Raw genomic sequence first — 26,982 nt, forward strand, 5'->3', positions numbered from 1 at the left:
AGCAGTTCAAGAATCTCATACATAACTCATACCCGAGCACTATGCTGTGAAGTGAAAGGCGTACATCTGTGTATTTGTATTTGCATACAGTTACATATGTTGCTCAACAATACTTGAGTTTTCAGAAACTAAGCACACACTTCACCTCCACAGTCCTCAGCCATGCCCAAGCAGCCCACTCAACCGCTAGATTCAATATATTATTCTCTCAATTGGTCCTATTGAGTTTCCCCTGCCGCTCCTAAATGAGTTAGTCCGTAGAGAGCAGGCCGGGAATGAGGGCCCGGCAGCGCTGGAATTGCATTTCTGCTGCTCTGTGATCCGCTTTTCTCAATTTAGTCACTGTGTCATTGCAAACTCCATCTCCCAGAGTGCACTGCTCTGTGCCCTCACTTTATCCCTTCCCATGAATCACTCCCATTTGCTATGACAACAGGTGAGCTCTAGTTCCTACATGTCACTATCTAACTTGAATTCAATCAGTCCATACGAGTGGCCAGAGGGTTGGTCAACACAAATTTCCCTCCCTTTCCTGCCTCTTTTGCGGGGCCAGAATCTCATTGTCTTAAGGTCTCTCCCAGCAGTGGTCAGCTCAATACTAATAAAACCATAATTTACTAGGCTGGGGCTCTGATTGATAGCTCTCTCAAGGCTCTATCGATCAGCCCTTCTCTCATCCGACTGAGCGTCTTTTGTTAGGACCAGCCACTTCCTTCCCCCTTGTCTCTTTGCATAAACCGTCTCTTAGTGACTAACAGCAATACTATTGGAATGGATTACAAACAGGCCTATTGGCATGCTGAGGACATTGTTTTGGTGCTCTTTCACTTACAGAATCAGCTGTTATATGTAGTCTCTTCACAGATTTAATTGAGTTACTATGGCTATGAGTCCTTATGACGCAACAATGTTAAGGTGAAAGCATGAAGTAAAGTCTGCGCCACATTCATCTCACTTCTGTGCCGTCTTCTATCTCTTATCAATAATAAAACAGTGTTTTTAGCTAGCCCATTACTGTCTCTGGCCACATTCTCCAAATAAAGACAAGAGTCATAGCAAACAAACCAATTTATGAAGAGGTGAGGTCATTCTTGCTGTTGCTCAGCAGAACCCTTTCATGAGAAAATTGCATTAATTGGATTCAAACCAATGTGCGTAAAACAGACAATGGCTGAATATACTGCCTCTTTTGTGTATTTGCCATGCGTGCTTCCCTTCTTTGGATACAACTGAATAAAAGAAGTTGTGAAAAGATCCAAATTCGTGCAAATAATAAAGATCTCTTACAAGAATACAAGCAGCCTAATAACGTGCCCTTAAACTACCAACATTATTAGCATGTTAGAGGTCAAAGAATCTAAGCGACCTCTGTAGGTGTAGCTGCAAGGCTAAACCTGGGCCCTATTTGAACAGAAGTGCTGATCAATAGAGCACAAACACAATCTGACATCCAAGATTAGTATGCAATGGTTGCATAATATGCAAGTATGCCAACAGAGGACAACTCATGATGAGCACTCATGATGTAAAAAAGAAACATAAAGAAAAAACCCAAGAGAAGTTTGTCTAAATGAATGTTGACAAGTCACAGTGCACCCGGGAGAATGTTGTTTGGACTGACGAAGCCAAATTTTAGTGTTTTAGTCACGCCTCAGCTCCGTTTCTACAACAACGTTCCCATTTCACCCATGCCATTTCCATTTTATTACATTTCTAAACATAATAGAATATCTGGAAAAAAAACCCACATGCCTGCTCTGTTTAATATAGCACGTTTAATATGGTGGTTGCCAGTTTTGTATTAATCACGTCTGGTGGAAAACCCCCACCCACCCTCCCACCCCTCCCCACACTACTCGCATTGCCCTTTCATCATTACGCATCATTCTGCTATAAAGCCTGCCACATTTCTTCCATTTAAGCGCTGATGTTGATTAGCTGTCATGCATGTCAGGATGTCAGTGTAGTAAATGTTGGGATTACTCATGGTTCATTTGTCGAGGAACAGCAAAAAACAGAATGTTGCTGTATACGAGGTGAAATGTTAATGGCTCAAGAAACGGGGAACACGGGAAACCAGAAAAGCATTTCTCAGGAACCTAAATGCACTCGGCCAGACACTGCAGCAATTGTCCCACACGGTATATACGCAACCAGAGGTGCAAGACTGTAAAGTGCATGAAGAGGCTTTACATAAACCTTTATATTTATATCTATGCAGTGTTGACAGAAAGGCACTAAAGACAGCTAGAAATATTTTTATTATGTCTCCTGAATTCTGTGATCGAGCTCCACAATGTAAAAATAGCACATTCTGATTTTCAACTCAGCCTGCAGATGCAAAGAATGAGCAAAGTCTTACCCGACAAACATAGAAAACAAAGGCACAAATGATTTTGTGGTGAAGTATCTTGTAGAAGAATGTTTTTGTTTAATGCAGCGCTTTACCAGCAAATTGTCATAAACCTGTCACGAAGGATTGGTGGAAAAAAACAAAACAACGCGACTGCCAGTCTGTCAAAAAAAAAAAAAAAGCCCATGTCTGCAGGAGATCTCAGTCATAAATAACATCACAAATGCACAGAGAGGCATAATATGTCATGTGATGAATTACAAATCAGTGAAACTAAACCAAACCGCATGCATGCTTATCATCAGCCTGTCAGCTTTTAGACACCTGTGTGATAAATATCTTAGAAATATCATGATGTGCAAAGGCTGTTGGAACACACAGAAACAGACATTTACCTCTAAGTTAACTTTCTTAAACACAATATTTGAGTTTGTGCATGTTGGACATTATATAGCACTAAACTACAACAACAGTCACCTCAAGGCACTTTATTTTGTAAAGTAAAAAAACAACATATACATAGAAAACCCCAACCATCAGACAAGAACCTATGAGCAACCACCTTGGGGACAGTGGGAAGGAAAAAACCCCTTTTAACAGGAAGAAGCCTCTGGCAGAACCAGGCTCAGTCAGGGAGAAAGGACAGAAGACACACTATGGAAGAGAGCCAGAGGTTAACAATAACTAATGATTAAATGCAGAGTGGCCTATAAACACAGAGTGTACTGTCAAGACTTAAGTGAAGAAGAAGCATTCATTGCATCATGGGAAGTCCCCAGCACCTTAGATCTTTTGCAGCGTAACTAAGGGAGGATTCCTGATCCAGCCCTAACTCTAAGCTTTATTAAAAATAAAAGTTTTAAGTCTAATCTTACAAGCAGAGAGGATGTCTGTCTCCTGAATCCAATATGGGAGCTGGTTCCACAGAAGAGGAGCCTGAAAGCTGAAGGCTCTGCCTCCCATTCTACTTTTAATATCATAGCAACCCCAAGTAAACCAGCAGTCTGAGGGATAAGAGCTCTACTGCGGTGATATGGTACTATGAGGTCTTTAAGATAAGATGGGGCCTGATTGATTCACTGGCATTACATGAAGTCTCCACACATTAGTTAAGATTGGACTTTTCTAATAAACCTTTTTATGTAAAGGAATTCTGACTGCGTTTAATAACAAACAGAGGTCTTTTTTGCCTGCTCCCATATTAATCAGTTTCTTTCAAGAGGAGGGCAGCTGATGGTAAATGGCCTGTATTTATATAGCGCTTTACTAGTCCCTAAGGACCCCAAAGCGCTTTACATATCCAGTCATCCACCCAGTCACACACTGGTGATGGCAGCTACATTGTAGCCACCCTGGGGCGCACTGACAGAGGCGAGGCTGCCGGACACTGGCGCCACCGGGCCCTCTGACCACCACCAGTAGGCAACGGGTGAAGTGTCTTGCCCAAGGACACAACGACCGAGACTGTCTGAGCCGGGGCTCGAACCGGCAACCTTCCGATTACAAGGCGAACGCCCAACTCTTGAGCCACGATCGCCCCACTGATAAACTGAGGAACTTAACATGACATTCAATATCACACACAAACCAACTATGGTAGGTCTGTATGTTAGCTGTGTGATAGCTACATATGGGACTTTTCATACTCCATTTATTTCTATTTCCATTTGTTCTATGTATGAGGCACACTTCTCAACTAAGTCTACTCCAAATTTCTACATTCGTGCTGAACAACGCTCGGCTTTCCTCATTTTCGTCAGGGAAATAACCTCCATGCAAATAGAAAACTGTAATTGCAGGTTTCTCCTATCTAGTCTATAATTGTGATATCATTAACTTTTCTATGGTGAACAACTAATTTAAAAAGCGCACGCTTGATTGTGCGTCAGACAAACGTGGCGATGGCGGGTCGTAATGAGACAACGGGACAGGGTTTGAATCAGACTGACAGAAAGTTGAAATCGCTCAGTCAAAGAAAGAGAGCAAACAGTGATCGCGGGAAAAGAAATTAGCGCACGAGACTGAGGTTTGCCACTCGGGCATCAGTCTGCGCGCTTAAAGACAGAGAACACTCGGCAAGAGTGGCTGAATAAAAATAATGGAACTGAAATGACTTTTCGAAAATTTAATTGCTTAAACACATGTGACGATATATTAACAGAACTCAGATATAGAAAGAGAAATTAAACAGTCTGAAGCAGAGATGCAATTACAATGTTTCAAACATATTGGCTGTGACCAATCTTACTGCTTGACTATCTGGGGCAGAATGGTGGTTTTTCAAACAGAGGCTATCTGTGAAGCCAGAACAGAAGGATTAATTGTTCTGGTTCAGAGTGGCGGTGCATAGTGTCTGCGTGTCTGTGTGTTTGGAGGCGCATGTGTTTGTGTGTGTACTGCAGTGACTATATTATAAATAACACACTTTCTTCCAACCTGTCTCTTCTGTCTGGTCGCTTGTTAAATTCATTATCTGCTGGCATTAGGATTCACTTCCAAGACACGCCATTCTGAAAACTTTCATCAACTCTTCTAACGTCGACCTTTTTACGTCCGACTCCCTGCTTTGTTGAGTCACTGCTGTTCTGTGACCTGGCTGACTGAGTGTTCCCGGGCAAATTGAGATTGGTGCTTTAAAACTTGGATGGTTGCAGTAAAGTGTCGACACTTGTCATATTTTGAATCAGGCAAATGGAGACCTTCCGGGTTTGTGCTACATTAAAAATAGCACCCACACAGAGCAGCCCCCTGCTTTGTTAGACATGAATATGACCTTAATCACGCTGAAGGTTTTTTTTCCTCTATTCCAAGGTTGGGGGGGGGGGATCTAATTTAACCCAAGGCACAGGCTACTCATCGCTGCTGCTTTAATGGCGGTAAGAATAGACCAGGTTCTCCTCAGACATGGGATTAATCATGGGCCATCAGCAGCATGAACCCGCCTGCTGAAACACTCGTCTTTGTCTTTGAAAGAATCTTTTTCTACATGGAACAAGCTCCAAGCCCTGCCACAAGAAAAAAAGGATTTCAGGAAGACCTTGGGCAATTTAATTGTGTGCATGTTTTAGATCTGCAACTGCCACACTGTGTTTCATATTTCCATTAAGGTGCTTCATGTTTGGGTCCTCATCAGTTAAAAGATTTTTGGCTACATTACATGAAGGAAAATGTGTCTGGTGTAGTTTTTTTGGCCCCCCAAGCAGCAATCCAAACAAGCTTAAGCCACTGCTGTGTTTTACCAAAAACTTCCCTCACTTCAGGCCAGTGGACAAAGCAAGGTGGTGATGAAATCAATGCAATTTTCACAGACTGGGGTGGCCTGGATATAGTGCACCCACTGAAGCCCCCCGCTGCCTCAACCACCACTCTGATGCATTAGGCTGCGCTGTTCAGCTCCTCTCCCCTGCAGACAGTGATGGATCTGATTCATTTCAACGGTGGCCTCCAGTGCTCACTCCCATTCGGGCTGGGTGACAGTGGCAAACTGGCACGGGCTCCCCGCATATCTGCTGGGCCGATACGGCTGAACATAGGGGGGGGGGGGAACAGGCTGCAGCTGGGAGCCTGAGTCAACATTTAACTTGCGCTTCTCTCACTTGAGGTTGAAATTCTTACACTTTACAAGCTTATCTTTTCTCCACTCAGAGTACATTAAAATAACCCTCCAGTGGCTTTAAGGCATCTATTCAAACCATGAAGCTCCCAGAAAACACTGCAGCATATGGTTGCCAGTAATGGGACTTTGATAGATGGAATCTAAAATGTACCATTATATCTCCTTCTGGTTTAGTTTTCAGACACTCTTTGCTTCTTTGCAATGCTGTCACCGTGTTGTCTCATAGCAACTGATGTTTGAAATAAATACCGAGTGATATACAAACGTAACTTCTCTCTAAATAGATTAATGTACAAATAGCATTTTTCATCTTTCTGCCTACAGAGTGCTAGTTTAATAATAAAAAGTGTAAACACACACATACACACACACACACACACACACACACACACACATATATAGCCATTTCTAATAACAGTAGCCCAGCTGTCTGCTTACTGTCAGTCTATCTACCTGTCTGCCTGCTGGTGAGAGATTAAAGACGACAGGAGAGTGACTGGACCGAAGCGATAGAACTCACTGAACCTTGGGGCTGAGGTTTCCCAGGAGGGACATGTGTCCTCTCTCTGTCTCGGTCAGAAGGCAGGGTGGAGAAAGAGCGGGGAGAAGGAGGGGCGGCAAATGGGGGGTGTGGTGGTGAGGAGAAATAAAGCCAGGCAAAGAGCAGGTTGTGTATATTGGACAGTGGCATGAACTGTAACGCTGCAGTAAAACAAATGCGGCGTCATTCAGATAAATTCAGCTGCAGTTTTCCCTGAAATGTCTAAAAATTTCCACCTGTTAAGACTATGGAGAACCACAGGCGGGAGCAAGGGAGGCGAAAACTGAACATGGAAACGAAAGGAAAACAACTGCACGAGGTAGGAGGGGCTGCTAGAGAATGCTTAGCGGATGAGGGGTTACCAGAGAGGGTGAAGGACAGGGGAAGGGGAGGGGAGCCTCAGCGTGAGACTCCAAACTGACACACAGCCACAGGACAGAGGCTCCAATTAGAGTCACAGCAACACTAATCAAACCTGATCTACAACCTCTGGCTGCAGGGCGAGTGAGCGTGCACGAGGCTGCGAATGCATTCACACATCATTCCACTACGCTGGGATACAGTCACACCACGCATTGCATTTCCCCCCTTTCACCACACTATGTGAATGACAGTTTTGTTGATGAAAAAAAAAAAAAAAAAAGGTAGGCCAGGTTAAGTTTTGCATCACAATGGACGTTTCACGAAGGTGAAATCCCAGCACTTTAATATTCTTGACTGTTGCTTCGTGACAAATATCCATATTCCTTTATCTCCCAATCCTACAGTGTTATTCTGCAGAGCTGTCAATCACAACTCGGTGAAGTACTTCTTAGATATCATATCAAGGCCCACCGTGAGCAAAGAAAAAAATCACGCAGAGAATGGGGAAAATGGGAGACGCTATCACTATATCTCACACAGGAAATGGGAATGTTTGAAGATTTGCATGGTGGTGTGGTCGCGTCATAAAGGTCCTTCTCTAGCCAACTCAAATTTCCCAAAATCTACGGGGCTTAGATTAGCAGCACTGGAAAGGTAGAGGAAAATCAATATCATCTATCAGCCAAGTTGATGTGTAGCTATCCCTCATCTTCATTCCAGTGTCTTATTCCACCTTACCGACTCAAAACAGGGATATGATTGTAGAAAAAATTACATCGTGTTATACAGTCCATCTTAATGTTATGGTAGGTCATGATTAGAGCACTAATAATGATACCTGATTTAAAAAAACATAACAAAGGGAGACCAATTAAATCGGACTCCTTGTGGTGCCAATTAGTCACATCAGCGTGACTCTTCCCTGACTGCTGGGTTACCTCACTGCTCATGGCTACCCGCCGGGCCACGATGAGCTGGATCATCCCTCGCTTGTTACCCTCTACAGACATTGATTTGCGCAGTGTTTCCATGGCCTCCTGATTTGTCTTCTCAAGCAGCGACTCCCCATTGACTGCAATAAGCTGGTCGTTAACATGCAGACGGCCATCCTGCAGACAAGAACCATCATAAGAAAGTGCAATGTGGTTCATAAAGTAAAACAGAAGCTGCTCCTGAGGCGGCGTTTCCATGGTTAGCATGTACCCTTTTCACATATCCCCCCAAAAATACATGTGTAAGAAGATTTTTTCAGAATTCATTTTGTCATATTTTGATTTGTAAATAATGCAAATTCCAATTCAGTTTTATTTACAACAAAATACAGTACAATACAAATACAGGGAAAACCCCAAGAATTATATGACTTTTATATGAGCAAGCACCTGGCGACGGTGGAAAGGAAAAACTCCCTTTTAACAGGAAGAAACCTCCAGCAAAAACCAGGCTCAGGGAGGGAGACAGGGAAAAAGTAAAACCACTGCATGGCACTAGTGCTAATAAACACTAATTAATTTCTCATTTTTCAAACAAATAACAAAATATTGCCAAGTATTTCTCCCCCGAGAAAAGAATTTTATGCCACTCGCACCTTCTGCTACAACTTGAAGGTCACACTGTCTTTGCACACACCTGTATGTTGCAACCCATGAAAACCCATGAATGAAATCCATCAAGGAAATGCCCGAGTGAGGGAGTCGTTACTTGCCTTGCTAGCAGCACCTCCATTAATAATGGATTTGACGAAGATGCCCAAGTCTTCGTGGTTCTCCTTGGACCGGTTTCCTTTGACGCTGACCCCCAAGCCTGCTGAACCCGAGTCATTCAGAGGGATCTCAAAGGTCATGAACTCTTGTGTACCGTCAGGGGTTAACACGATGTCATCTTTCTCTTGCTAATGTTAAAAAAAGAAAAGATTGAAGACAGAGGGTGAGATTTCTTTGACTTCTGTCAGCATTCAGCAGGAAAGAGTTAAAAAAACCTGAATATTTGTCGTGGCTCTGTCACTGGCACAGTAAGCAATAAATCTCTTTGGGTTGTGATGACTCAACTTATTTTCTAAAGTTGGTAAACTGTTGTTGCGACTCACTGCAGTGTCACTATCAGCTATCCAAATAGGTTTTTTTTTTTAAAAAAGGATAAAAGGGAATAGCAAAAGAAAAAAAAGAACCAGGTTCATGAATGACAGGAAAATGGAAAGCAGGGACTAGACAAGATAAAGGGGGTAAGATGAGCGGAGCAGAAGAAAGTGAATGGATGGTAAGCATGTCACATATCTCAGTGCCGTCATCGTCAATTGGCTGTACTGTCTAGATGAGTGCTGCCAATGCCTTTCCACCGCCATGAGCTCCGTGTAGGGGACAGCAGAGAACTTTGAAAGCGCCAGGTAGCAATTTGATGCTCAAACAACAGCGGCTTCCTTTGAACAACATCTCTTTGAAAGATAATTTGTCACACGTTAAGGACCTGATCCTCCTGGGCCCTTTTTTTCTTCTTTTTTCAAAATTACAGAAGCAAGAGTTTTATTGCAGGTCCAGTACTGCAATACTCTTCATGCATGGTTAATGAGAAATGGTTCATTTCAACTGCAGGAAAGGTGTGAGAGGGTAGCGATAAGTTTCTATCAGCCAGCAAAATCAATTCACCCGGAAAATAGTCCATCAACCTTCAACCAGCCACTCTGGTCGATTTTCTGACAGCTTTCTGGCATCATTGATGTCTAACAAAGAGCATCTGTAAAAGAAATAAATAATAATGAAAGGGATAGCATTAGTGTATTTTATTTTTCACTTTCAGGGAAACAAATGGGGGGATGGAAAGCTAATTGCGTGGAGAAAACAAAGGCATCAAGAAACTGAAAGATTCTCGCTTTTAACTTGTGGAAAATCTGATAAAGATTTAAGGACAGGCTAAAATAATGTCCATTTAGTTGCTCAGGCCCTGCCACTTATTCTATAGCTGTAGCCAGCATCCTGTAGCTAACCTCGCATGCTGACGCCTGAGGTTTCGGTCCATAGTCGCTCGCAAGTGTTAGACTCTTGTCACCTGGTTACATTAACAGCAGTTCACCTTCTCCTCACATTACTGTAAACACAGCAGATTAAGCGTTAGCAAGAATCAAGCATGATGAAACTGTTCCACGAGAAACTCGAGAGCACACTGTGATGCTGCCATTGCTCAGATTCAACTGTGCATGGGCTGTTATTGCCACAGCACCCAAATCTACATTAACAAGACTAGAGCAATCAACCCCGAAGACCAACCGCAAGACCTCTCTTTGCATAGACTCACATCAACCGTGCACACAAACAGCCAGATGGATAGCAGCCAGGTGCCCTTCACAGCTGCTCGGATAAAAGAGTGAAACAGAGGAAAGAGGGGAAAGGTAGAGCACAAGGTGTTTTTTTTCCAGCGGCTGAAGAGTTATTAGGATGCAGCGGTGCGTTCAGGTGAAAGCTCTTTTCAACACAATCTGACGGAGCCCCTATTCTCCAGACGGCCCTCCTATCTGCCTCCTTTTCTTTCTCTGAGCTTTTGTTTTTTCTCTCTCTTTTCCAACTTTTAAAACGGCAGTACACCTGTCTGTACAATTCACCAACTGGGCTTTGTCTCTGACTGGACCCTTGGTAAATTCAGACCACTGGAATCCATTTAATCGCGCCACGTTTCAACACCTGGTTTTCAAATGCAGGTTCTATTACAGAAATCACCGGTTGCTGCCAGGAAATGACCTTTTGCTTTCCCTCAGACTGCTGAATGAAGCGGATAGGGGAAAGGAAAAGAAAAAGTGTGCCGTTGAAAAACAATTTGTTATCCAGGGCAGGGGTAAATATAAGCCATCGACGCTGTTTAAACAACCATTCTTGTATAGAGCTTGCAACGACATCATTTTGGAATTTCTATAAACTTTGACAGCTGCTGTAGTGGAGTTGCTTTACCTCAGTGTGTGAGCTGAGATCAGTTGGTTTGCAAAATACGGCACAGACATACAACAGTAATAATAATGTATACTTTATTGATCCCCGTGGGGAAATTCTTCTCTGCATGTAACCCATTCACTCAGTGAAGCAGTGGGCAGCCACTGGACCCGGGGAGCAGTGTGGAGGGACGGTACCTTGCTCAGGGGTACCTCAGGGTAACCGTTCAGTGGATTTGAACCCCCAACCTTCCAATCATGGGGCCACCACTACTGAGCTATCCCTGCCCCCATTCTGAATACACTCTGAAAAGAACATTTGTGAATGTGTGGTCTTGTGCGTCACTGCCGTGGTTTAACTTTTACTCTAATCACAATGTTTTATCAAAATAAATTGATAAAACAGCTTGTGGCTTTGAGTTATATCCTCTCTGAGGCTTTTAAGCCCAGCGACTGACGATGGCAATATACTGGTTGAAAAAATTTGGATGGACAGTCTCTGAGTCTTTGTACGTGAGTGCGTGCGCGTGTGTGTGTGTGTGTGCACGCCCGTCTTCCAAAATGATGACAGAATAACCACCCACTCAGAGCTGTGTTCCGGGAATAGAGGGCCGAGGCAGAGAATGAGAGAGCAGTGTAACATTTTCATCAGACAGGAACAAGCGCCGCTAGCTAAGAATGAGTTTGTCAGGCTGCTTGACAGGCCTTGTTGCACCGATTCAACTCAGGCAGAGCTGGATTCAGCTATCTCCGAACAAGAGAAAAAAGAAAGTCAGTTCATTGTTCCAAGCACAGCCCCGTGGATGCACCTGGGACAGAGAGCACAAAGGTACTGACAATCAGTGAAATGATGTAAAGACAGGGAAAAGGTTACGTGCTTAACTAAACTTAAAAAAGCACCAGGAAAAAAGTTATATGCATAACACATCTGTTTTCTCCCATCGTTGTTTTTTTTTCCTCTATAAAAGGTAAAAAATTATGCTCTCTTCTGAACAACAAAAAGAAAATAAATCACCGGCAACAAACTATTCTCCAGTGTAAAGATGTATGGCCTTGAGCATGCCACAACCAACACCACCTTTTTGGGGTTACTGTTGTTTCCTGTTAGTTTTCTGTTCTTTGAGCAATAAGATCACCTTCATATTTGTTCAATTTGAAAAGTAAAACCCAAACAAATGTGCTACAGTGTACTCTTAACTCTGTGGGGAAGTTGCGCCTCAACAGTCAAGCTTCTGGGTTACTGAGCAAAAGATGGGGAATTGTGGCACAGTCAAGCTGAGCCCTTAATCCTGTCCATTCCAGCATATCTGCTCCATGGCTGACCCCAATCCTCTGACCCCAGCCTCCTAACATGCAGGAATATGTGGAAACAGTTTCACTTGCTTAATATACAGTACATGTGTCAAATAAAGGTTCGTTTAAGATATTACTGATATTTTAGCAACTACAAACACACCGTGGCTATCCCAGGAGTCCGGTGTGGTTGGACCACTGATTGGGCTTAAATGACTGAACTTGAAGATTTACTGTTAACTGTATACATGTGATGCAATTTAGCACAGCCTGGAGTGTATAGTATATGTGCCAGCGCATTTAATCAGAACAATGTTACATACATAAAAGTGATGAATCTGTCATATGTCATGCATTAATCTTTGCCTTTCACATGCGTTTGATCAGTTGCCTAGAGATGGATATAGTCTCTTAGGTGCAGAGGCGGCTCTTACTGTGTTGCTCTCATCTCTTCAGTTTCTAAATAGCTTAGCAAACTCTCGGCATCAGCTCAGGAGCTGCCTAATTTTTGTGGAAAAAAGTGGCTCTCCCCGCAAATCCGTGACAACGCTGAGAGGCACATGCAACCAAAAAAGGTGCATATGCAGCTTTACTTGATAAATATGTTTTGTATCATCAGTTTATTAAAAAATTATCTCAGCCTTCTGAAACAAATTAAAGTTTAAATCAGTGCCATTTTATTGTTTATTATTATTATTAATAGAAAATAGGCAGAAAATAGGACAGCGCAATTAATCAGATTTTTATCTCTAACTCGATTTTTGGCTTTCACAATTAAACGAGCATAATCAAATGAAAACGCATGCTCCAGTATTTAAAGGTGCAGCGTGGAAAATCTCACCACTAGATGTCACTATGTTCCAGACTGAATTTACTGGGTGTTTTTTACTGCTTCCAATTCAAGTGCGTGAGTATAGACTGTCACTTGGCTGTTTATCTACCTTTACACCTCAAAGCAAAAGTAACTCGAGTGCTCCCCAATTCAGAACCTGTATGTGCCAATCACAGCTGTTTCCTGCACTACACAGCTTGACGTTTCCTGGATTAGTCTGAACCAGTAACAGCTGATTTAGCTTCTGCAATGAATCTATGCAACAGGTGCTCACTGAAATCATCAACCAATCACATTCCATTTGACCACTTAAAACTGTTTAGCAAATATTCCAGGAAAATGTTCAGCTTACTGAACAAATATTATATTTTACTAAACTGGCAGTAACTGCACTGTATGCAAAACACAACAGGGGAAGCAGAGATGGATCTCAGAGCTGTCAGGTACTCTGCTATGAATTTTATTAACATCCATCATGCAGGGAGAATGAATAGAGTGAGAGACTTTATATTATTAGTCTGCAAAGATTCATTTATAAAGATTAATTAGCACAAGGTAAAAGTGAAAGTAGTGCAAAGTTGATTTAGTTTTTTGTTGGGTTTTGCTACAATACTTTCTTTTCCCTTCTAAGAGATGGACTACATTTAAGTGAATAAGCACTACCAATTTTATTTTGATGCAAAGATTTGCAGTGTCGTGTTCATATGAAAGTGCACTTGAAATGTTTTCATCACTAAAAATCAGAGAATACGCGGGAAAAATAATTGTGACCTCAGTACGGAACCAATTAATTCCAGTGATAATCATTTTGGCTGTAATCATGCAAGCCTAGCAGAAAATATGCAAAGAGGAGTGGCTGTAATAAAATTGTTATCATTATCCCCTTAGCTCAACAGCTCAAGTGACCAGCCACTTGACCAATTCATCACAAAAGGAGCCCATGCAGATTTTTTTGTTTTTTTGTAAGGTCCCCTCTGACTCAGCCATGGAGCGACAGCCTATTATACCATTAAATCCTTTATTAATTAACACTTTGATGAGCTAGCAGCAGTTCATTACCAGCAGGGAAGTGCTTTAGAGGCAGCTTTTCACCAAGTTCACAAATAGGTGAATAAAAGTGGGCACAGAAAGGAAAGCATTTGCTAGCAAAGGAGCTCCAGCCTGCCTATTAGGCCTTTTTGTTTTGTTTCTACCTTGCTTAACTTGTCACATGCTAACAAGGAGCATTTGTCGGTTGCGTGCAAGTGCGTGGCAGAGAAACCAGAGAGAGATGCAAAAGGCAGAGAGCAAATGAATTACAATCACTTCTGTTCACACATAACTCTGATTCTCTGCACATCACTGCCTAAAACAATTAACACTCCTGGAAACTTCTTTCCACACTTGGCCCAATTTGGTGACATAAAGGTCAATGGAAATGAATTTAAAAGGGCTAAAAGAAATCAGCCATGGGTGTAATTGCAAAAGTGGTGCACGAGTGATAAGTATTGTAACACAAATTTCTTCTGGCGCTGTTTCTCCTTGCAACATTTACAGACAAAGAGGCTGAATATTAAATATCTCAAAGTCGAGGAAACAAATTCAGGTACAATGAGGAGGCTGGGCGAGGGGCGGAGAGGCGAGCTATTACACAACACCAAAAGGCACGAAGCTGCACAGCCGGCAGTGACAGGTTGTAAGTGTCTGCGAACTGATGTTATATGTTCTTCACTCAACGATCCAGCACATTTTGACCCAGAGCTGACGCACTGGGACTATTCCCCTTTAGGGAGTTTTCTAATGAGAAAGCTCATTAACAGACTTAACAAAGTCTGTTTCCATGAGGGCATCTGAGGCCAGATCTATCTACATCATGGCAAATGCATTACGGCAAGTGGCTCTCAGTGAGGGGTGCTGACTGACTCTCACTGTGAGCAACCCAAAGACAGGGGGGAGAAAAAACAGACTCACATGCAGGGCCTGACTTGACGGGAGGTGTTTCTGCAGGCGATTCGGGAAGCGATTTCATCTCATCAGATGGAACATTAAAAATAAAAGGCTACTTTCTAAGTGTAGCTGGCAGCCGGGAATGTTTGCAAAGGCGTTTCGGTTGAACCAAAGCGCAGACGCACATCACGAAGCAGATGTCTCTCATTTTAAGCTAATGGTGGATAAAAAGCGCTTCGCTATGTTCAACTGCACACACACACACTTCAGTTCATTATGCGTTCTGGAAACAGACGCTGAATCCCTTCGGGAGAGTAACTGTGTCGCCATAAGTGGCCTTTAACTACCTTGTTTATCGGCGTAGCACAATGCTGTGGTGCACCCTCCCTCTTCTCTGCACTGACAGCAAGCATAATTATGGGAACAGCTGCTCAAAAGTGTTAAACGAAAACAGGTGGCTTCGACGAGACTCGACTCAGAGACTGTTAACCGGGCTGACATTGTCTTCAACCATGCTTGGCATTATTAGCCTTATTTATGACAGCGCATGCTTCCAAAACTGTGCACTTTGATCGGAAAGCGTTTCTATAGGAGGCAAATTAATACAGCAAAGGACTACGCTGGGAGACGGTGTTGGTGATTAATGAGAGAAACACAAGGGAAGAAGAGAAGAAGAATAAGAAGGAAGAGGAGGAAAGTGTGATGTGATAAACATCAGAGAGTGAGGGAAAAGTCGGAGAAAGTGTCCTGATGAGGTTTGTAGTGCCATGGTACACACGCTGGAGGCCTTATCCACCAAAATCACTGTGGTCTGTCATGTCAGAGACATTTTTATGCAGAAAGTGAAAGCCAAAGCAACCTCCGAGATGCAACTGATGCTGCCAAACTGTTCTGAAGAACTCTGACTGCACACTCCCAAACCGTGGCATTCCAAATGCTCCATCCAAAGGTCTTTTGAGCAGTTCCTGTAATCGGACTTCACCCAAGATCCACACATTGGTATTATTAGCACAATCTGCAGGATTACGTCCATTTACCTTCTAGCAGCTGGGACTGTTTTGAAGTCATATCATAAAGGGAGACCGGGAATTCGTTACAAAATTGTGAATACTGGCAAAAAAGGTTGCAACACCTTAAATTACAAAGTCCACTAAGAAATGATTAATGATCTCGAGTCCTTCGCCAAGTTTCACTTAGGTAAAATAGCTCTTGCTCTGTCACCCGCTGTGATATAAATAAGCTGCTGAAGAGACGCGCAAGAACGATTCTGTCTCTGGCACTTTATTATCAAAAGTTTCAGTGAATTACTTCACCCTTACAGTCACTCGAAATTAAAAAAAAACAAACACACACACATTACTTTAAGAGACATCTAATTATATTAGCTCCAAAGATGTTTGTCATGTTTTGGCATGGCTGTGGGTAGCACATAGCTTAAGATAAGCACATAGCTGTTTATCACTGCTTCAGTGGAATGTGCCAAATGGTTTATCTAAAAGCTGCTCTGTTAAAGTGCTGAAAGACATGAGCCAGAGATGACGGTTGAAACATTTTTCATACAATATCAAAACAATTTCATCCTGACCATCTCTGCCAAATGCAAGCAGCTGATTCGCCATTACATTTTAGATGCATCCGTGGCCAAAGACAGAAGGATTCCTGTTCTGTTCTCGCATTTTAACATCCCGTGTAACCTGTTAAAAATGACAAAGGTTCGTTCTGTGTTGAGGAGTGTATAAATAAATGAGGAGGGATTGAGCTTGGCTCTGACAGAGCAGATCTGTGTATAATTTAGTTGCCTCCAAAGACAGGGGGTTGTGTTTTGTTTGCCTGATATCAATTCATTTCTCCCTCTACCGACTCGGTAAATGGATCTCTGCAGCAGGGAAATCAATACAGCTTCATACGTCTGTTCTTGCCTTCCAACTTTAACACAGGCAAATCATGAGTGGTAACCTTACTGTACTGCAGGCACTGCAACAAAAGCCAACTGTGAACGAGTATTGATGATGACCGCTTGATTTTTAGAGAAAAACAACAATTCGGAACCTCGTATCCATCTATTTTAATGCAACCGTGCTTTTGTCACTTCATGTATGCGATCGTTTTCAGAGACCTGTGTTTAATATAACACAATGTTTAAATGGAGTAGTTCTGTCTGCCTCGATTACAGCACAGTGGTCAAAAACATAGCAGGCAGAATATGAAACCAGGCCGCCGGGGTGGGCCATTAGTCTGCTATAAATGTAAGCAGCAGTGTCACGCATTTGTCTGCGCGTCCTCATTATTCACATGAGCCATAAATTCGGCTGTCACATCAATCTGAGGCCAGAATTAATCGTGCAATTAAGATTCTCATTGCTTGGCAGATATAGCCACTAATGGATCAGTGACAAGTGCGATATGATTATAAAGAGGGGTTTTTAATGCACTGTTTAATTGCTCTTATGTGGTCGACAGTGTTACAACAGAGGCTACACAAGCCCATTTGTTCTCCGCAGTCCGCGCTGCTATCTTGGAAGGAAAAATGTGCTGCTGTTGAAGGGTCACGCAACGATGTAAGAGCAGGAACGAGCACCATTATTATGGTGCTTGAATGCACTGTGTGTGACTCAGAAGTTTGTGGCATTGTTTAACACTTTACCCCTTGAAAGCGTACTAAGAGTTACCTTTGAAGCTCTTTTCTGAACTGAGAGGTTTCTGTCATATATTTCAGGCTTATAGGACAAAATGAGCAGGTTTGCATCAGAAGTCGGTGAGTTCGGAAACTCTTGGAAAAGCCCAGGAACTACTCTATTGGTCTTCGTGTTTTTATTGATATACTCGTCATCAAGGGCACAAAAAAGGTTGTCAAATGTCTTTATGCAGGAAAGAGTTAACATATATTTAGTGCATGGATCACTTTCCGGCAGCAATAGCAACAGGCTAATTCACTTAACTAGAGGCAGGCTGGTTTCAAACCAGTGATTTGTCACTAAACACAGACGGCCCATGCTAAAGGTACTCCTTATTTAATAATAAAATGTTGCAGATTATACTCCTCTGCTTTTACTTTGCCGTGTTTGCTCGAAACGACACACAGGCGACACATGAACGAGCTCCGCCACAGGTGACAGGGCGTGGACGGACGTCTTTAGGCAGTGCCTCGTTTTTAGACTGCTGCCGTTGCTTGTTGCACAACGAAGCATGACATTTAGCTCGTTGTTATAGGACAAAATAAATGAATAAATACAAAGCAGAAGCCAGGATTACAATATCCACTATGAAGGCAAAGCACTGCTCGCAGCTATAAGCACAAACGGGGCCGCACGCCGGGAGATAAATGGCTACAATAAATAACATCTACTGTGCTATGTGTGGGCTGCGTGTAGTGTAGATGTGTCTTCAAAATGCATTTAACACTGCCGCTTTAGGTTTTTTAAAATGTGCAATCGACCTCTTAACCTTTAAACTCTTCTTCGCATCTCATTCTCTTACTCCATTTCTTAGTTTCTTTATCGAAGACACAAACTTTCTCCACTTCCTTTCACCTCTAATACGAAACAATCAGAAAAAGTTGTGAAGACACAAGCGCTCACAAATAATTCATAAAGCCTTTCTACCTCCAGACGCATAGGGGGCACTAATTCATCTGACTTCCAGCCTTTAATCTCTTGCCTTGAAATCACTGACTCAAACTCCCAGAGCTGTCAAGGCTTTTTTTTCTTCTACCTGCACCTAGTCACTGATCAGAGCCTGCTACTGCGTCTGGAGTTTGTGGTGAACTTTTCTCTCTGTTTCAGCATTTCTTTCCTCTACACTTAAAGGCCACGAGGTTCAAAAGCAAAGAGGTAAAAAAACATGACAACAAAACAAAATGCGAACAGATCCACTATCCTCTAAGACATGCTCAAGGATGAAGGAGGCTTTGTAGAGAAGAACTTGGTGTCTACAAACAAACTTGTTATCGATGAGCCCAGAGTTTAGTCAAGGTTGAAGCACCTTCTTTGATAAAATATATTGTCTCTGTCTGAATATAGTTATTGACATCCCTGGAGAGGAGGAGGGGCAGGAGGAGATGGGTGGAAATAAGCAGCAGTCGTAGCCGCATTGCCCCATTTTTCCTCTATTACCATTTAACCTTTTCTCCTTCCTGCAATTACATATTTATTGAAAGCTATTGAGAGCTCCCGCTACTGCTACTGAAAGCATGTCAAAACACACCCTGACCGTGGTAATTAAAGATGCAATGCGAACATGCTGGGAGAGTAAATTAATTCCTCTGGGGGTGCAAGCAGCACGGGTAGCACACGAGCAAACATCTAAACAAAAGGAGGCACGAAGGGATTTCCAATGCTGACATTAAACGTCAGCAGGCAAATATCAACTAGACAAAAAGGTCTGGGGTTTTTTTGTTGTTTTGTTTCGTTTTGATTTATATGGCTGTGTGTGTGTGTGTGTGTGTGTGTGTGTGTGTGTGTGTGTGTGTGTGTGTGTGTGTCACTCATGCTGAAATTTAAAAAAAATCATTCAAAGAAAGACAGGAATGACAGCCCACAAACACTCGTCTATAGGTGCGCCGTTATGTGTGCCCTACCAGTGGAGTGTGTAGCAGAAATATATGCACGCACCCATCACCCACCTATCCACAGTGTGTGACAGAGAAGGCAATTACCAGCCACAATTTTCTACCATGCTTTATTTGCAATAACTGTCACCGGCAGAGCCTTGGCCTCCTTATCTGATTTTTATGAACATACTTGTAGGGATTATTGAGATTTGTGAAAGCACTGCTGGGAAATGTGAAACTGTGTGTGTGTGTGAGAGAGAGAGAATTTTTAAAAAAAGGAAAAGTAAGCGAGAGAGTTAATCTGCTATGGAAAGTGATGAAATATTAACCAGCAGTCGCGCACAGCGTGTTGGTCAAGAGATGGAGAAATCAAAAACAAAAAAGAAAAAGGAGATTATTAGACAGGTTTCGCACGATGGATTTTTTTTTCTAATCACATCACGCCTGAGGAGCTGAGAGTGCGTAGCCGTCAACCTCTCATTCCACAACACGAGCCACGGGCAGGCGTGCATTTTTTAAAAAGCCCTCACAGCGTCACTCAGCTGCTGTCAAGGCTGCGTGGATCAGTTTGGCGTCTACCTCCAGTTAGTTTTAAGTATTTAGTTTATTTTGTGTGTGTGTGTGTGTGTGTGTGTGTGTGTGTGTGTGTGTGTGTGTGTGTGTGTGTGTGTGTGTGTGTGTGTGTGTGTGTGTGTGTGTGTTTTTAAAGAGTCCAGTTGAATGACATCAAGGTTACAGGTTTGATGCTAGCAGTGGCTCCTAGGTGATCCAGAGAGGTGAAACGCACTGCAACTTTAAAAAAACACCAGCAACTAGAAAAACAAACAAAACACAACAGAAAGAGAAAAAATTCTGCAAAAGCTCACAAAAAAGGAACCCTGAGAAAACAAGAGGAGAGTGAGGGAACAACAGTGATGAGCTAACAGTAAGCGGCTAACAGCAAACATGTATCTACAGTATTACGTCAATCACGAAAAAAGTCTTTTCAAAAAATGGAGGAAACCACATCTTTTTGTCCCTCACAACATCGATCAATCCTCCAGTTCTTTAAGCATCTTGTCATTGTCACATTATTGAGTTATTTAGTTTGACCTCTCAGGGCCACCGTACCTGAGCCATGAGGCAGCATCAAAAGTGCAGCATATTTTATAAACATGTGTGAGGCATTTTAAGGCGGTACATGACTTTTTGGGGACTTCCTTAATACCAAGAGAACTTTAACACGTGCTCTTGTGCCAACTTCCTAAAAAAAAATGAAAGTATAGCTGGTGCGTGGATGGAGAAATAGCATATTAAAAGAGCAGGCTACTGCTTCAAAGGGCCATTATTCCACAGGTTGAACAGCTCCTATTGCGGGGTTAACAGCCAGGGTGCCGGGCTGAGTGCTGTGGTAAGGAGTGAGGCTGGCATCAGCAGCCCCTGGCCTGCCAAGGTGCTGTGACGACTAAGCCTGCTGTCACAGACACAGAGCGCAGGCTGGACGGGGGCAGTAGCCTCGCCATCTGTTGCGCGACAGCCAAAGTCACCCTGTATGTAGACTGTGTGGCTCACTGGGAGGGTGTGTGTTTGAATATGTCCAAAGCTGTATTTGTGTGCACTTAGACACACTTAGGCACATCATTTCAGAGTGCCTGTGTGTGCATATAATGGGTCTGTGTGTCTGCATGTCTGTATGTGCTAAAATGACCATCTGTGTGAGGAGAGAAAAAAAAAAGCATAAGCCACAATTAAAGGAGGGATCTGTACATGGAAAGTCGAATATTTGTCCTAAACCGGCGACTCGGAGTCAACTCAGAGCTCAGAGGCTCATATTTTAGAGAGAAGAAATCCTTAAGTGGACAGCAGCCATCCACTAGCATTAATAATGAGAGCACTGACAGAGTGACACAATAAACAAATGTTAAATTAAAATCAGTGCAGACAACATAATTTTAAAAAATGACAGAAAGATGGAGAAGCTGATGGATTGGAGGAGCAGTTAAGGGAATATTAGTGCAGGCACCATGACAAATCCATACTCTGTACAGGATGTTAGACATTTAGTGACATTTACCAGATTCCTTGAGAGACTTCATTGAATCAAGTAGGATATGCTTTATCAAACTGACAATGGGAGTTTGGCTAATATCCACTGAGAAGTAATAATGGCAACAAGTAAGAGAAATCCTACACTGTCTCAACTAGTTTCTTGTCCTCCCATTCATGCGTCAAATTCTTATTTTTTATTACAGCTATAAAACTATAATTGCAAATAGGCTGAGAAAATCACAGCTTTTCCTGTGCAAGTCCTCTCAAACTCTCTATAAATATCAACATTTACCAAACAGCTGAAATCTAGAAAACTCTTATGAGGTGCTGGCTGGGCACTGACCACTTCTCGGGGCAGCAGGGAGTCCTCTGGGCGAATCACCAACAGGTTCACGGTTCCACCCATGGGTGTAGCTCGGAGCAGGGCTACCACCTCTTCCTGGCTTTTACCATTTAGGTCCACCCCACTAACCTGCACGTACATATACACATACACGGAGTCACGAAGCGTAAAAGAAGACTTACAAAAATAAATGTACAACAGATACACAGTCGGAGGCGAAACTAAACTCACTCTTAAGAGGGGGGACTATGGCCTCCACATAACCTTTATGCAGATTACCCTGTGAGCCAGTTGGAACTGGAATTAAATATGGGTTATTTCCCCCTAAAGGGAGCACTCGCTGATTTCCATGTCAGTCTGACTGAAGTATAATCAAAATATTGTTCCATCTAACCACATTTTCTTAGAAATTCAAAACAAAGGGAACGCAGCTTATTCGACTCGCTCCAACAAAGGCTCAGTAAGACTGAATTTAGGAACAAAGTCACATCAGGAAACGAGTAATTTGTCTCTGAAATAACACGCAATCTCACAGAACACACTCGCTGAACACTGTGTCATGGTTAGAGGATGTTTGATGTCCTGCCTCACCTCCAGCAGCCGGTCTCCAGCTTTAAGTCGACCGTCTTGGATGGCGGCGCCTTGAGGAAGGATGTTTTTAACGTAAATTGGAGCACTGCCGCCAATCGGGACATCTCTGGATGTGATGCTGAATCCGAGACCCTCTGGACCTAGTTAACAATTGAAGACACTTAGAAAGGTATTGTGACATTTTACAAAGCACAGCTCATCACTTGTTCTTTTCTTTCCTGGTGCAAACATGCCATGCTGTGATGTTGTCATTTGGTAAGCTTGCCAGCAGTGTGCTCATGATCGGCAGTAAACTGAAAAACTGTTTGTCTGTTGTCATTTTCTATTATCCTTAAAACAGACTGCTCAATAAAATTTAAAGGAACCCTTTCTAATCCGAGCAAAGCACCAAGTCAGTTAAACTTGAGGGATATTGATTTGATCAGTTAAGTAGCAGAGGCGGGGCAATGAGACAGCCCCCAAAACAAGAATGGTTTGCAGGTGGAGGCCACTCACATGTTTCCCTCCTCATTAGTTTTGCATTTGGCTAGAGTCAGTGTCACTACTGGCAGCATGACGTGATAGCTGGACCCTGTGGAGGTTGCACAGGTAGTCTAACTTCTCCAGGATGGCACATCAATGTGTGCCATTGCCAGAATTTTTGGTCACGTCAGCATTGTCAGGCATATATGTAAGAACACGGGGGCCACACAAACTACTGAGTACCATCTTGAATTGCTACGATCAAATTTCAGTAAAATGGTCAAGACCAGTGGTCTCCAACCTTTTTAGCGCCACGGACCGATTTTTCACGAACCGGCCTTTAAGGTGTTGCGGATAGATACAACAAAATAAAACCAGTACAGGTACCAAAAATGGGATTTATTCATAACACACGGGAAAAGATTCAGGGAAACCAAGTTAACGATAAAAACGATTAAAAAAATAACAACAAAAACCCTGAAAACCATAAATTTCACACCCGAGCCTCAACTGCACCCTGGTACCAAACAACTCATGGACCGGTACCGGTGCGTGGCCCGGGGGTTGGGGGTTTAAATGTCACTAAGGAGCAATTTATTTATGACAGCGACATTTTCTATTTCTGGGTTTCATTTTAAAAGTACAGAAACATAAAAAGTGTATTCTGTGTATAAATACTGCTAAGGGCATACAACTTTTCCCCCCATTATTAAAAAAAGTAACTTTTAATCCACTAAGCAGGAATCAAATGATGGCCTTCCACCATGTCCTGAACCTCCACGAGGTAATACAGACATTCCTGCTTCCATGCTGCCATTTTTTCATATTTCCATGATTGGGTGTGTCTTGAACTCTAAACATAGTATCAGTGCTATGAACCAAAATTGAGTGTTTTAAATGAATGTGAACGGACTTTAAAGCCAATCGTGGAAGTCGCGGTCAGATTAAAGACCAGTTAAGAATAAGCAGAGACAAATGAATGATTATGGATTGGGAAATGCATTAAAACTCTGTTCAATATCCTCTTAAACTAAAGTGCAGGACACCTAAATAGTTAAAGTGCTTATTTCTGAATGTTCCCACACTGCACCGTGTGCCAGATTTTAAACCCAAAAAACCCCCTCCAGAGTTTTGGTGCAAAGGCAGGCCACAAAGGCTGTGTAAAAATCATGTCTGGGTCAAAGCAGTCTTGGATGATATATAGGGAGCCTGAGGTTAGCCTAATGGAGAAAGCAGTGATCACTGTGTGTGCACTCAAATTTGTTTCTTAGCTTTGTATATTTAAAGGAAAATCCTCTGTCTCTTCCAAGTGCAGTGAAATTCAACAACCACATGTGATAAAAACACTTCGGGCATCAGCTTTGCAAAGCCATTTGCTTTAAGTTTAAGGGTTGACCTTTAAGGTTGCTCAAACGAATATGAATTGATAGTCTAAGAGGAATCAGGCAAATACAATAACAGGTAAATAAGAAGATCTCTCCGCTCTAACCTTTTCTGCTGACCAGAGCTGTATTTTTCAGATAAAAGCATGACGTAGTTCAAATGTCAGCTACATGTGATAAACCGTGCAAATGCTGCGTGTCAGATTAAACTAGAAGAGTCATTAAGAACGTCTTTCAGAGCGGCGGTTAAGATTCCACCATGCATAACCTAGCTGTAGGCATTTCCAAGTTGGAAAGTCGTGTTCTGCGGTTTTAGCCGAGGCTTTTCTGACGCTAACAGCAGTGATTAGCATTCGTGTCAAAGTAGCTGCTCATTTCACAGAGCTGTCAGCACCTCTGATGGTTCATCATGACCTACTTTTCCCTGTATGTCTATTTAGCAGTCTGTCGTCTCCCTGACAGTGATGCCGCTGATGAACAAGGGGCATTAAGATTGAGGAGCGCGGCTGGCAACTTTCTCCTGGCTTCCACGCACAAATAAACTTGCAGAAAGGTGATGAAGAGATCACTTTGAAGCCAGAAAGTTGAGCTGCTGAGGATAACGACGTTCTATGATCTGTCCATCACTGCTGAGCGAGAAGTGATCAGACAAAAATAGCTGTCATCGTTTATGTTGAATATTAAATGCGCAGTTTGACTGCCAAACTTTTAAATACCAGATCCCACAGTTGCCGTGGGAGGTTCTCCACTTAGTGCAGATGCTAGTCTGTCCTCAAACGACTGAAAATAAGAGGGGTAAACAAATGCAGATGGCATTTAACACAGATGTATCACAGCTTTTGATTATATCCTGCCTTTTTTCAAATCCTCGCCATGGCAGTTGGGATTCCCCTTCCCCTCTGACCCTTTTCACAAACTGCCGCCCAACACACATCCCAAACCCAACTCAGGCCCATTATAAGATCCCGCTGTTCAAAGTCTACAATCAGCCAATTAGGAGAATACAATCTCTAAATATTCCTGTGCTAATTAACCACTGATGTATTTATTTTAGGTACCAGACCAGGCCGGGGTAAAAGTAATTGTGTCCCTTTCTGGATTAGCTGAAATCCTGGCTCCAATAAGCCAATTAAGCAGCAAACATGAAGAGAGGCTGAGGCACATTAGAATGACTTAATGGGGTGCGTATGTCCTTTTCAACAGCAGTATTTGATTAAGGCACTCTTGTTAATTTGCCATTCAGGATCTGCTCCTGCCACTTGGAACTCTGAGCCACTTAGGCTGAATCACAACAATTACAACGAGCAGACAACAAAACCGCCGAAGCCCTTCTAGAAGTGCATTAGCGTGATGGCAATCAAACGGAACCGTCAAAATGGATTTCAGAGGCGCGTTTCCCTCAACTCAGCCTTTTCCTAATGCTCCGTTAAATTCCCAGTTTAACAACATTTGGACATCTCCATCTGGAGTTCACAAACGGCTTTGAAGTTATGTGCCGGTAAACTCTCACTGAAATCACAGGCTTTGAAACCATTTCTGTTACTTGGGCAATACTGAAATATTTCATAGTGACCATGAAGCCATGCAGCTGGTGGATATAAGCTAAACTGAAGGCGTCAGCCTGGTGCTCGAGTTCTACCAACATCTTTCCGGAAATTAGAGTCGTGTGGGGAAACTTTATCACGTTATAAACACATAAATATAAGTTACACTTCAGCTCCACAGTGTCAAAGAACTCTGCCGGCAGCGCTGGGAAACTTTGCCAAACATGTTAGAGCAGCTTGTGACTGCATGTCCCCAGAGTGGGTCACGTTTACCCCGTGCCGCAGCCCTCACTTTTTCCCGCACCCTTCCCTGAAGCTCATCGCTAAGGCCTCGGTGCCAGCTTTCAAGTAAACATCTGCTCCGGCAACCGAAAAAAAAAAGGAGCAAAAAAGAAATCGACGGAGTCAGGACATCGCCTTAGAACTACTTCACTCTGCTTCCTACTGTTCGCTAATTCACATGAAGATGGCTAACTGGTGGAAATGACACGGCTTGGCAGCGAAGCCACCACAAAGAAATACAACTGCTCCGGTATCAAAGGTCTGTCCAAGTCCACAAATAAACCCAGCTCAGCTGGAAGCAGATGGATTGCCGAAGCTTAACCACAAGACCGCGGTGATGTACTGTAGCATGAACGGATGAAACCACAACCTGTTTTCAAGACGGGGCTGATCTGTGTTTGCTTTCGGCCTTCTCGGTTAAACAAAGCGCAAAGGCAAGAGGAGATTTTTTTTATTTCCAGAAGGATTTCGGTTGCATTAAGAGCTCTTTGACCTTTTGTTTACTCTGGAGTTTTTAAATGCTAGAAGTTGACAAGATATCGCCTTTATCGCACTTAGTAACGGGGTTGATAGACATAGAAGCAAACAAAGAGATTATTGGTCAAATTAATGAAACACTTTAACGCTGTCACATGAGCTGCTTTAGGATCAGCATCTTTCGTGTCTAACTGCAAACTTTCAGTGCATTTAAATGTTTAAATGCAGAAGCCTGTCTTGTGAAGAATATACTCTTTGATGCTGGAGTTTTATCAGATATACAGGGCTCTTCCCCGGCTTTCTGCTGATAAAGAGCGGAGGCCGATGTAATCTGCCAGTGGACAGGCTGACAGAAATTTTGGCAGAAGCAATTCTGAACTAAAAAAAAGCCACTTTTTAAAATTTTCCCACGGTTAGAAGCAAGGTCAACCCACTGTTAAGCCTTCCCCAAGAATTTTCCCACTACTTGCTTTGAAACATACGATTA

At 42.7% G+C, this 26,982-nt stretch overlaps 1 protein-coding gene across 2 annotated transcripts in view; it reads right to left on the minus strand.

The window, feature by feature from the left end:
• The window catches only part of LOC146661639 (partitioning defective 3 homolog), a 357,664-nt gene that overhangs the window by 156,752 nt on the left and 173,930 nt on the right, over positions 1-26,982 (minus strand). For both annotated transcript variants that reach the window (XM_085418158.1, XM_085418157.1), the window contains exons 11-14: positions 22,349-22,488; positions 21,758-21,886; positions 8,579-8,764; positions 7,812-7,982 (exon numbers count right to left, since the gene is read on the minus strand). In XM_085418158.1, coding sequence (XP_085274284.1) covers positions 7,812-7,982; positions 8,579-8,764; positions 21,758-21,886; positions 22,349-22,488 — 626 coding nt within the window. The remainder of the gene's footprint in view (positions 1-7,811; positions 7,983-8,578; positions 8,765-21,757; positions 21,887-22,348; positions 22,489-26,982) is intronic.

This window comes from Rhamphochromis longiceps, linkage group LG9 (assembly GCF_057381845.1).
Source record: "Rhamphochromis longiceps isolate RC_006_pf linkage group LG9, R_longiceps_female_GT1.1, whole genome shotgun sequence".
NCBI lineage: Eukaryota > Metazoa > Chordata > Actinopteri > Cichliformes > Cichlidae > Rhamphochromis > Rhamphochromis longiceps.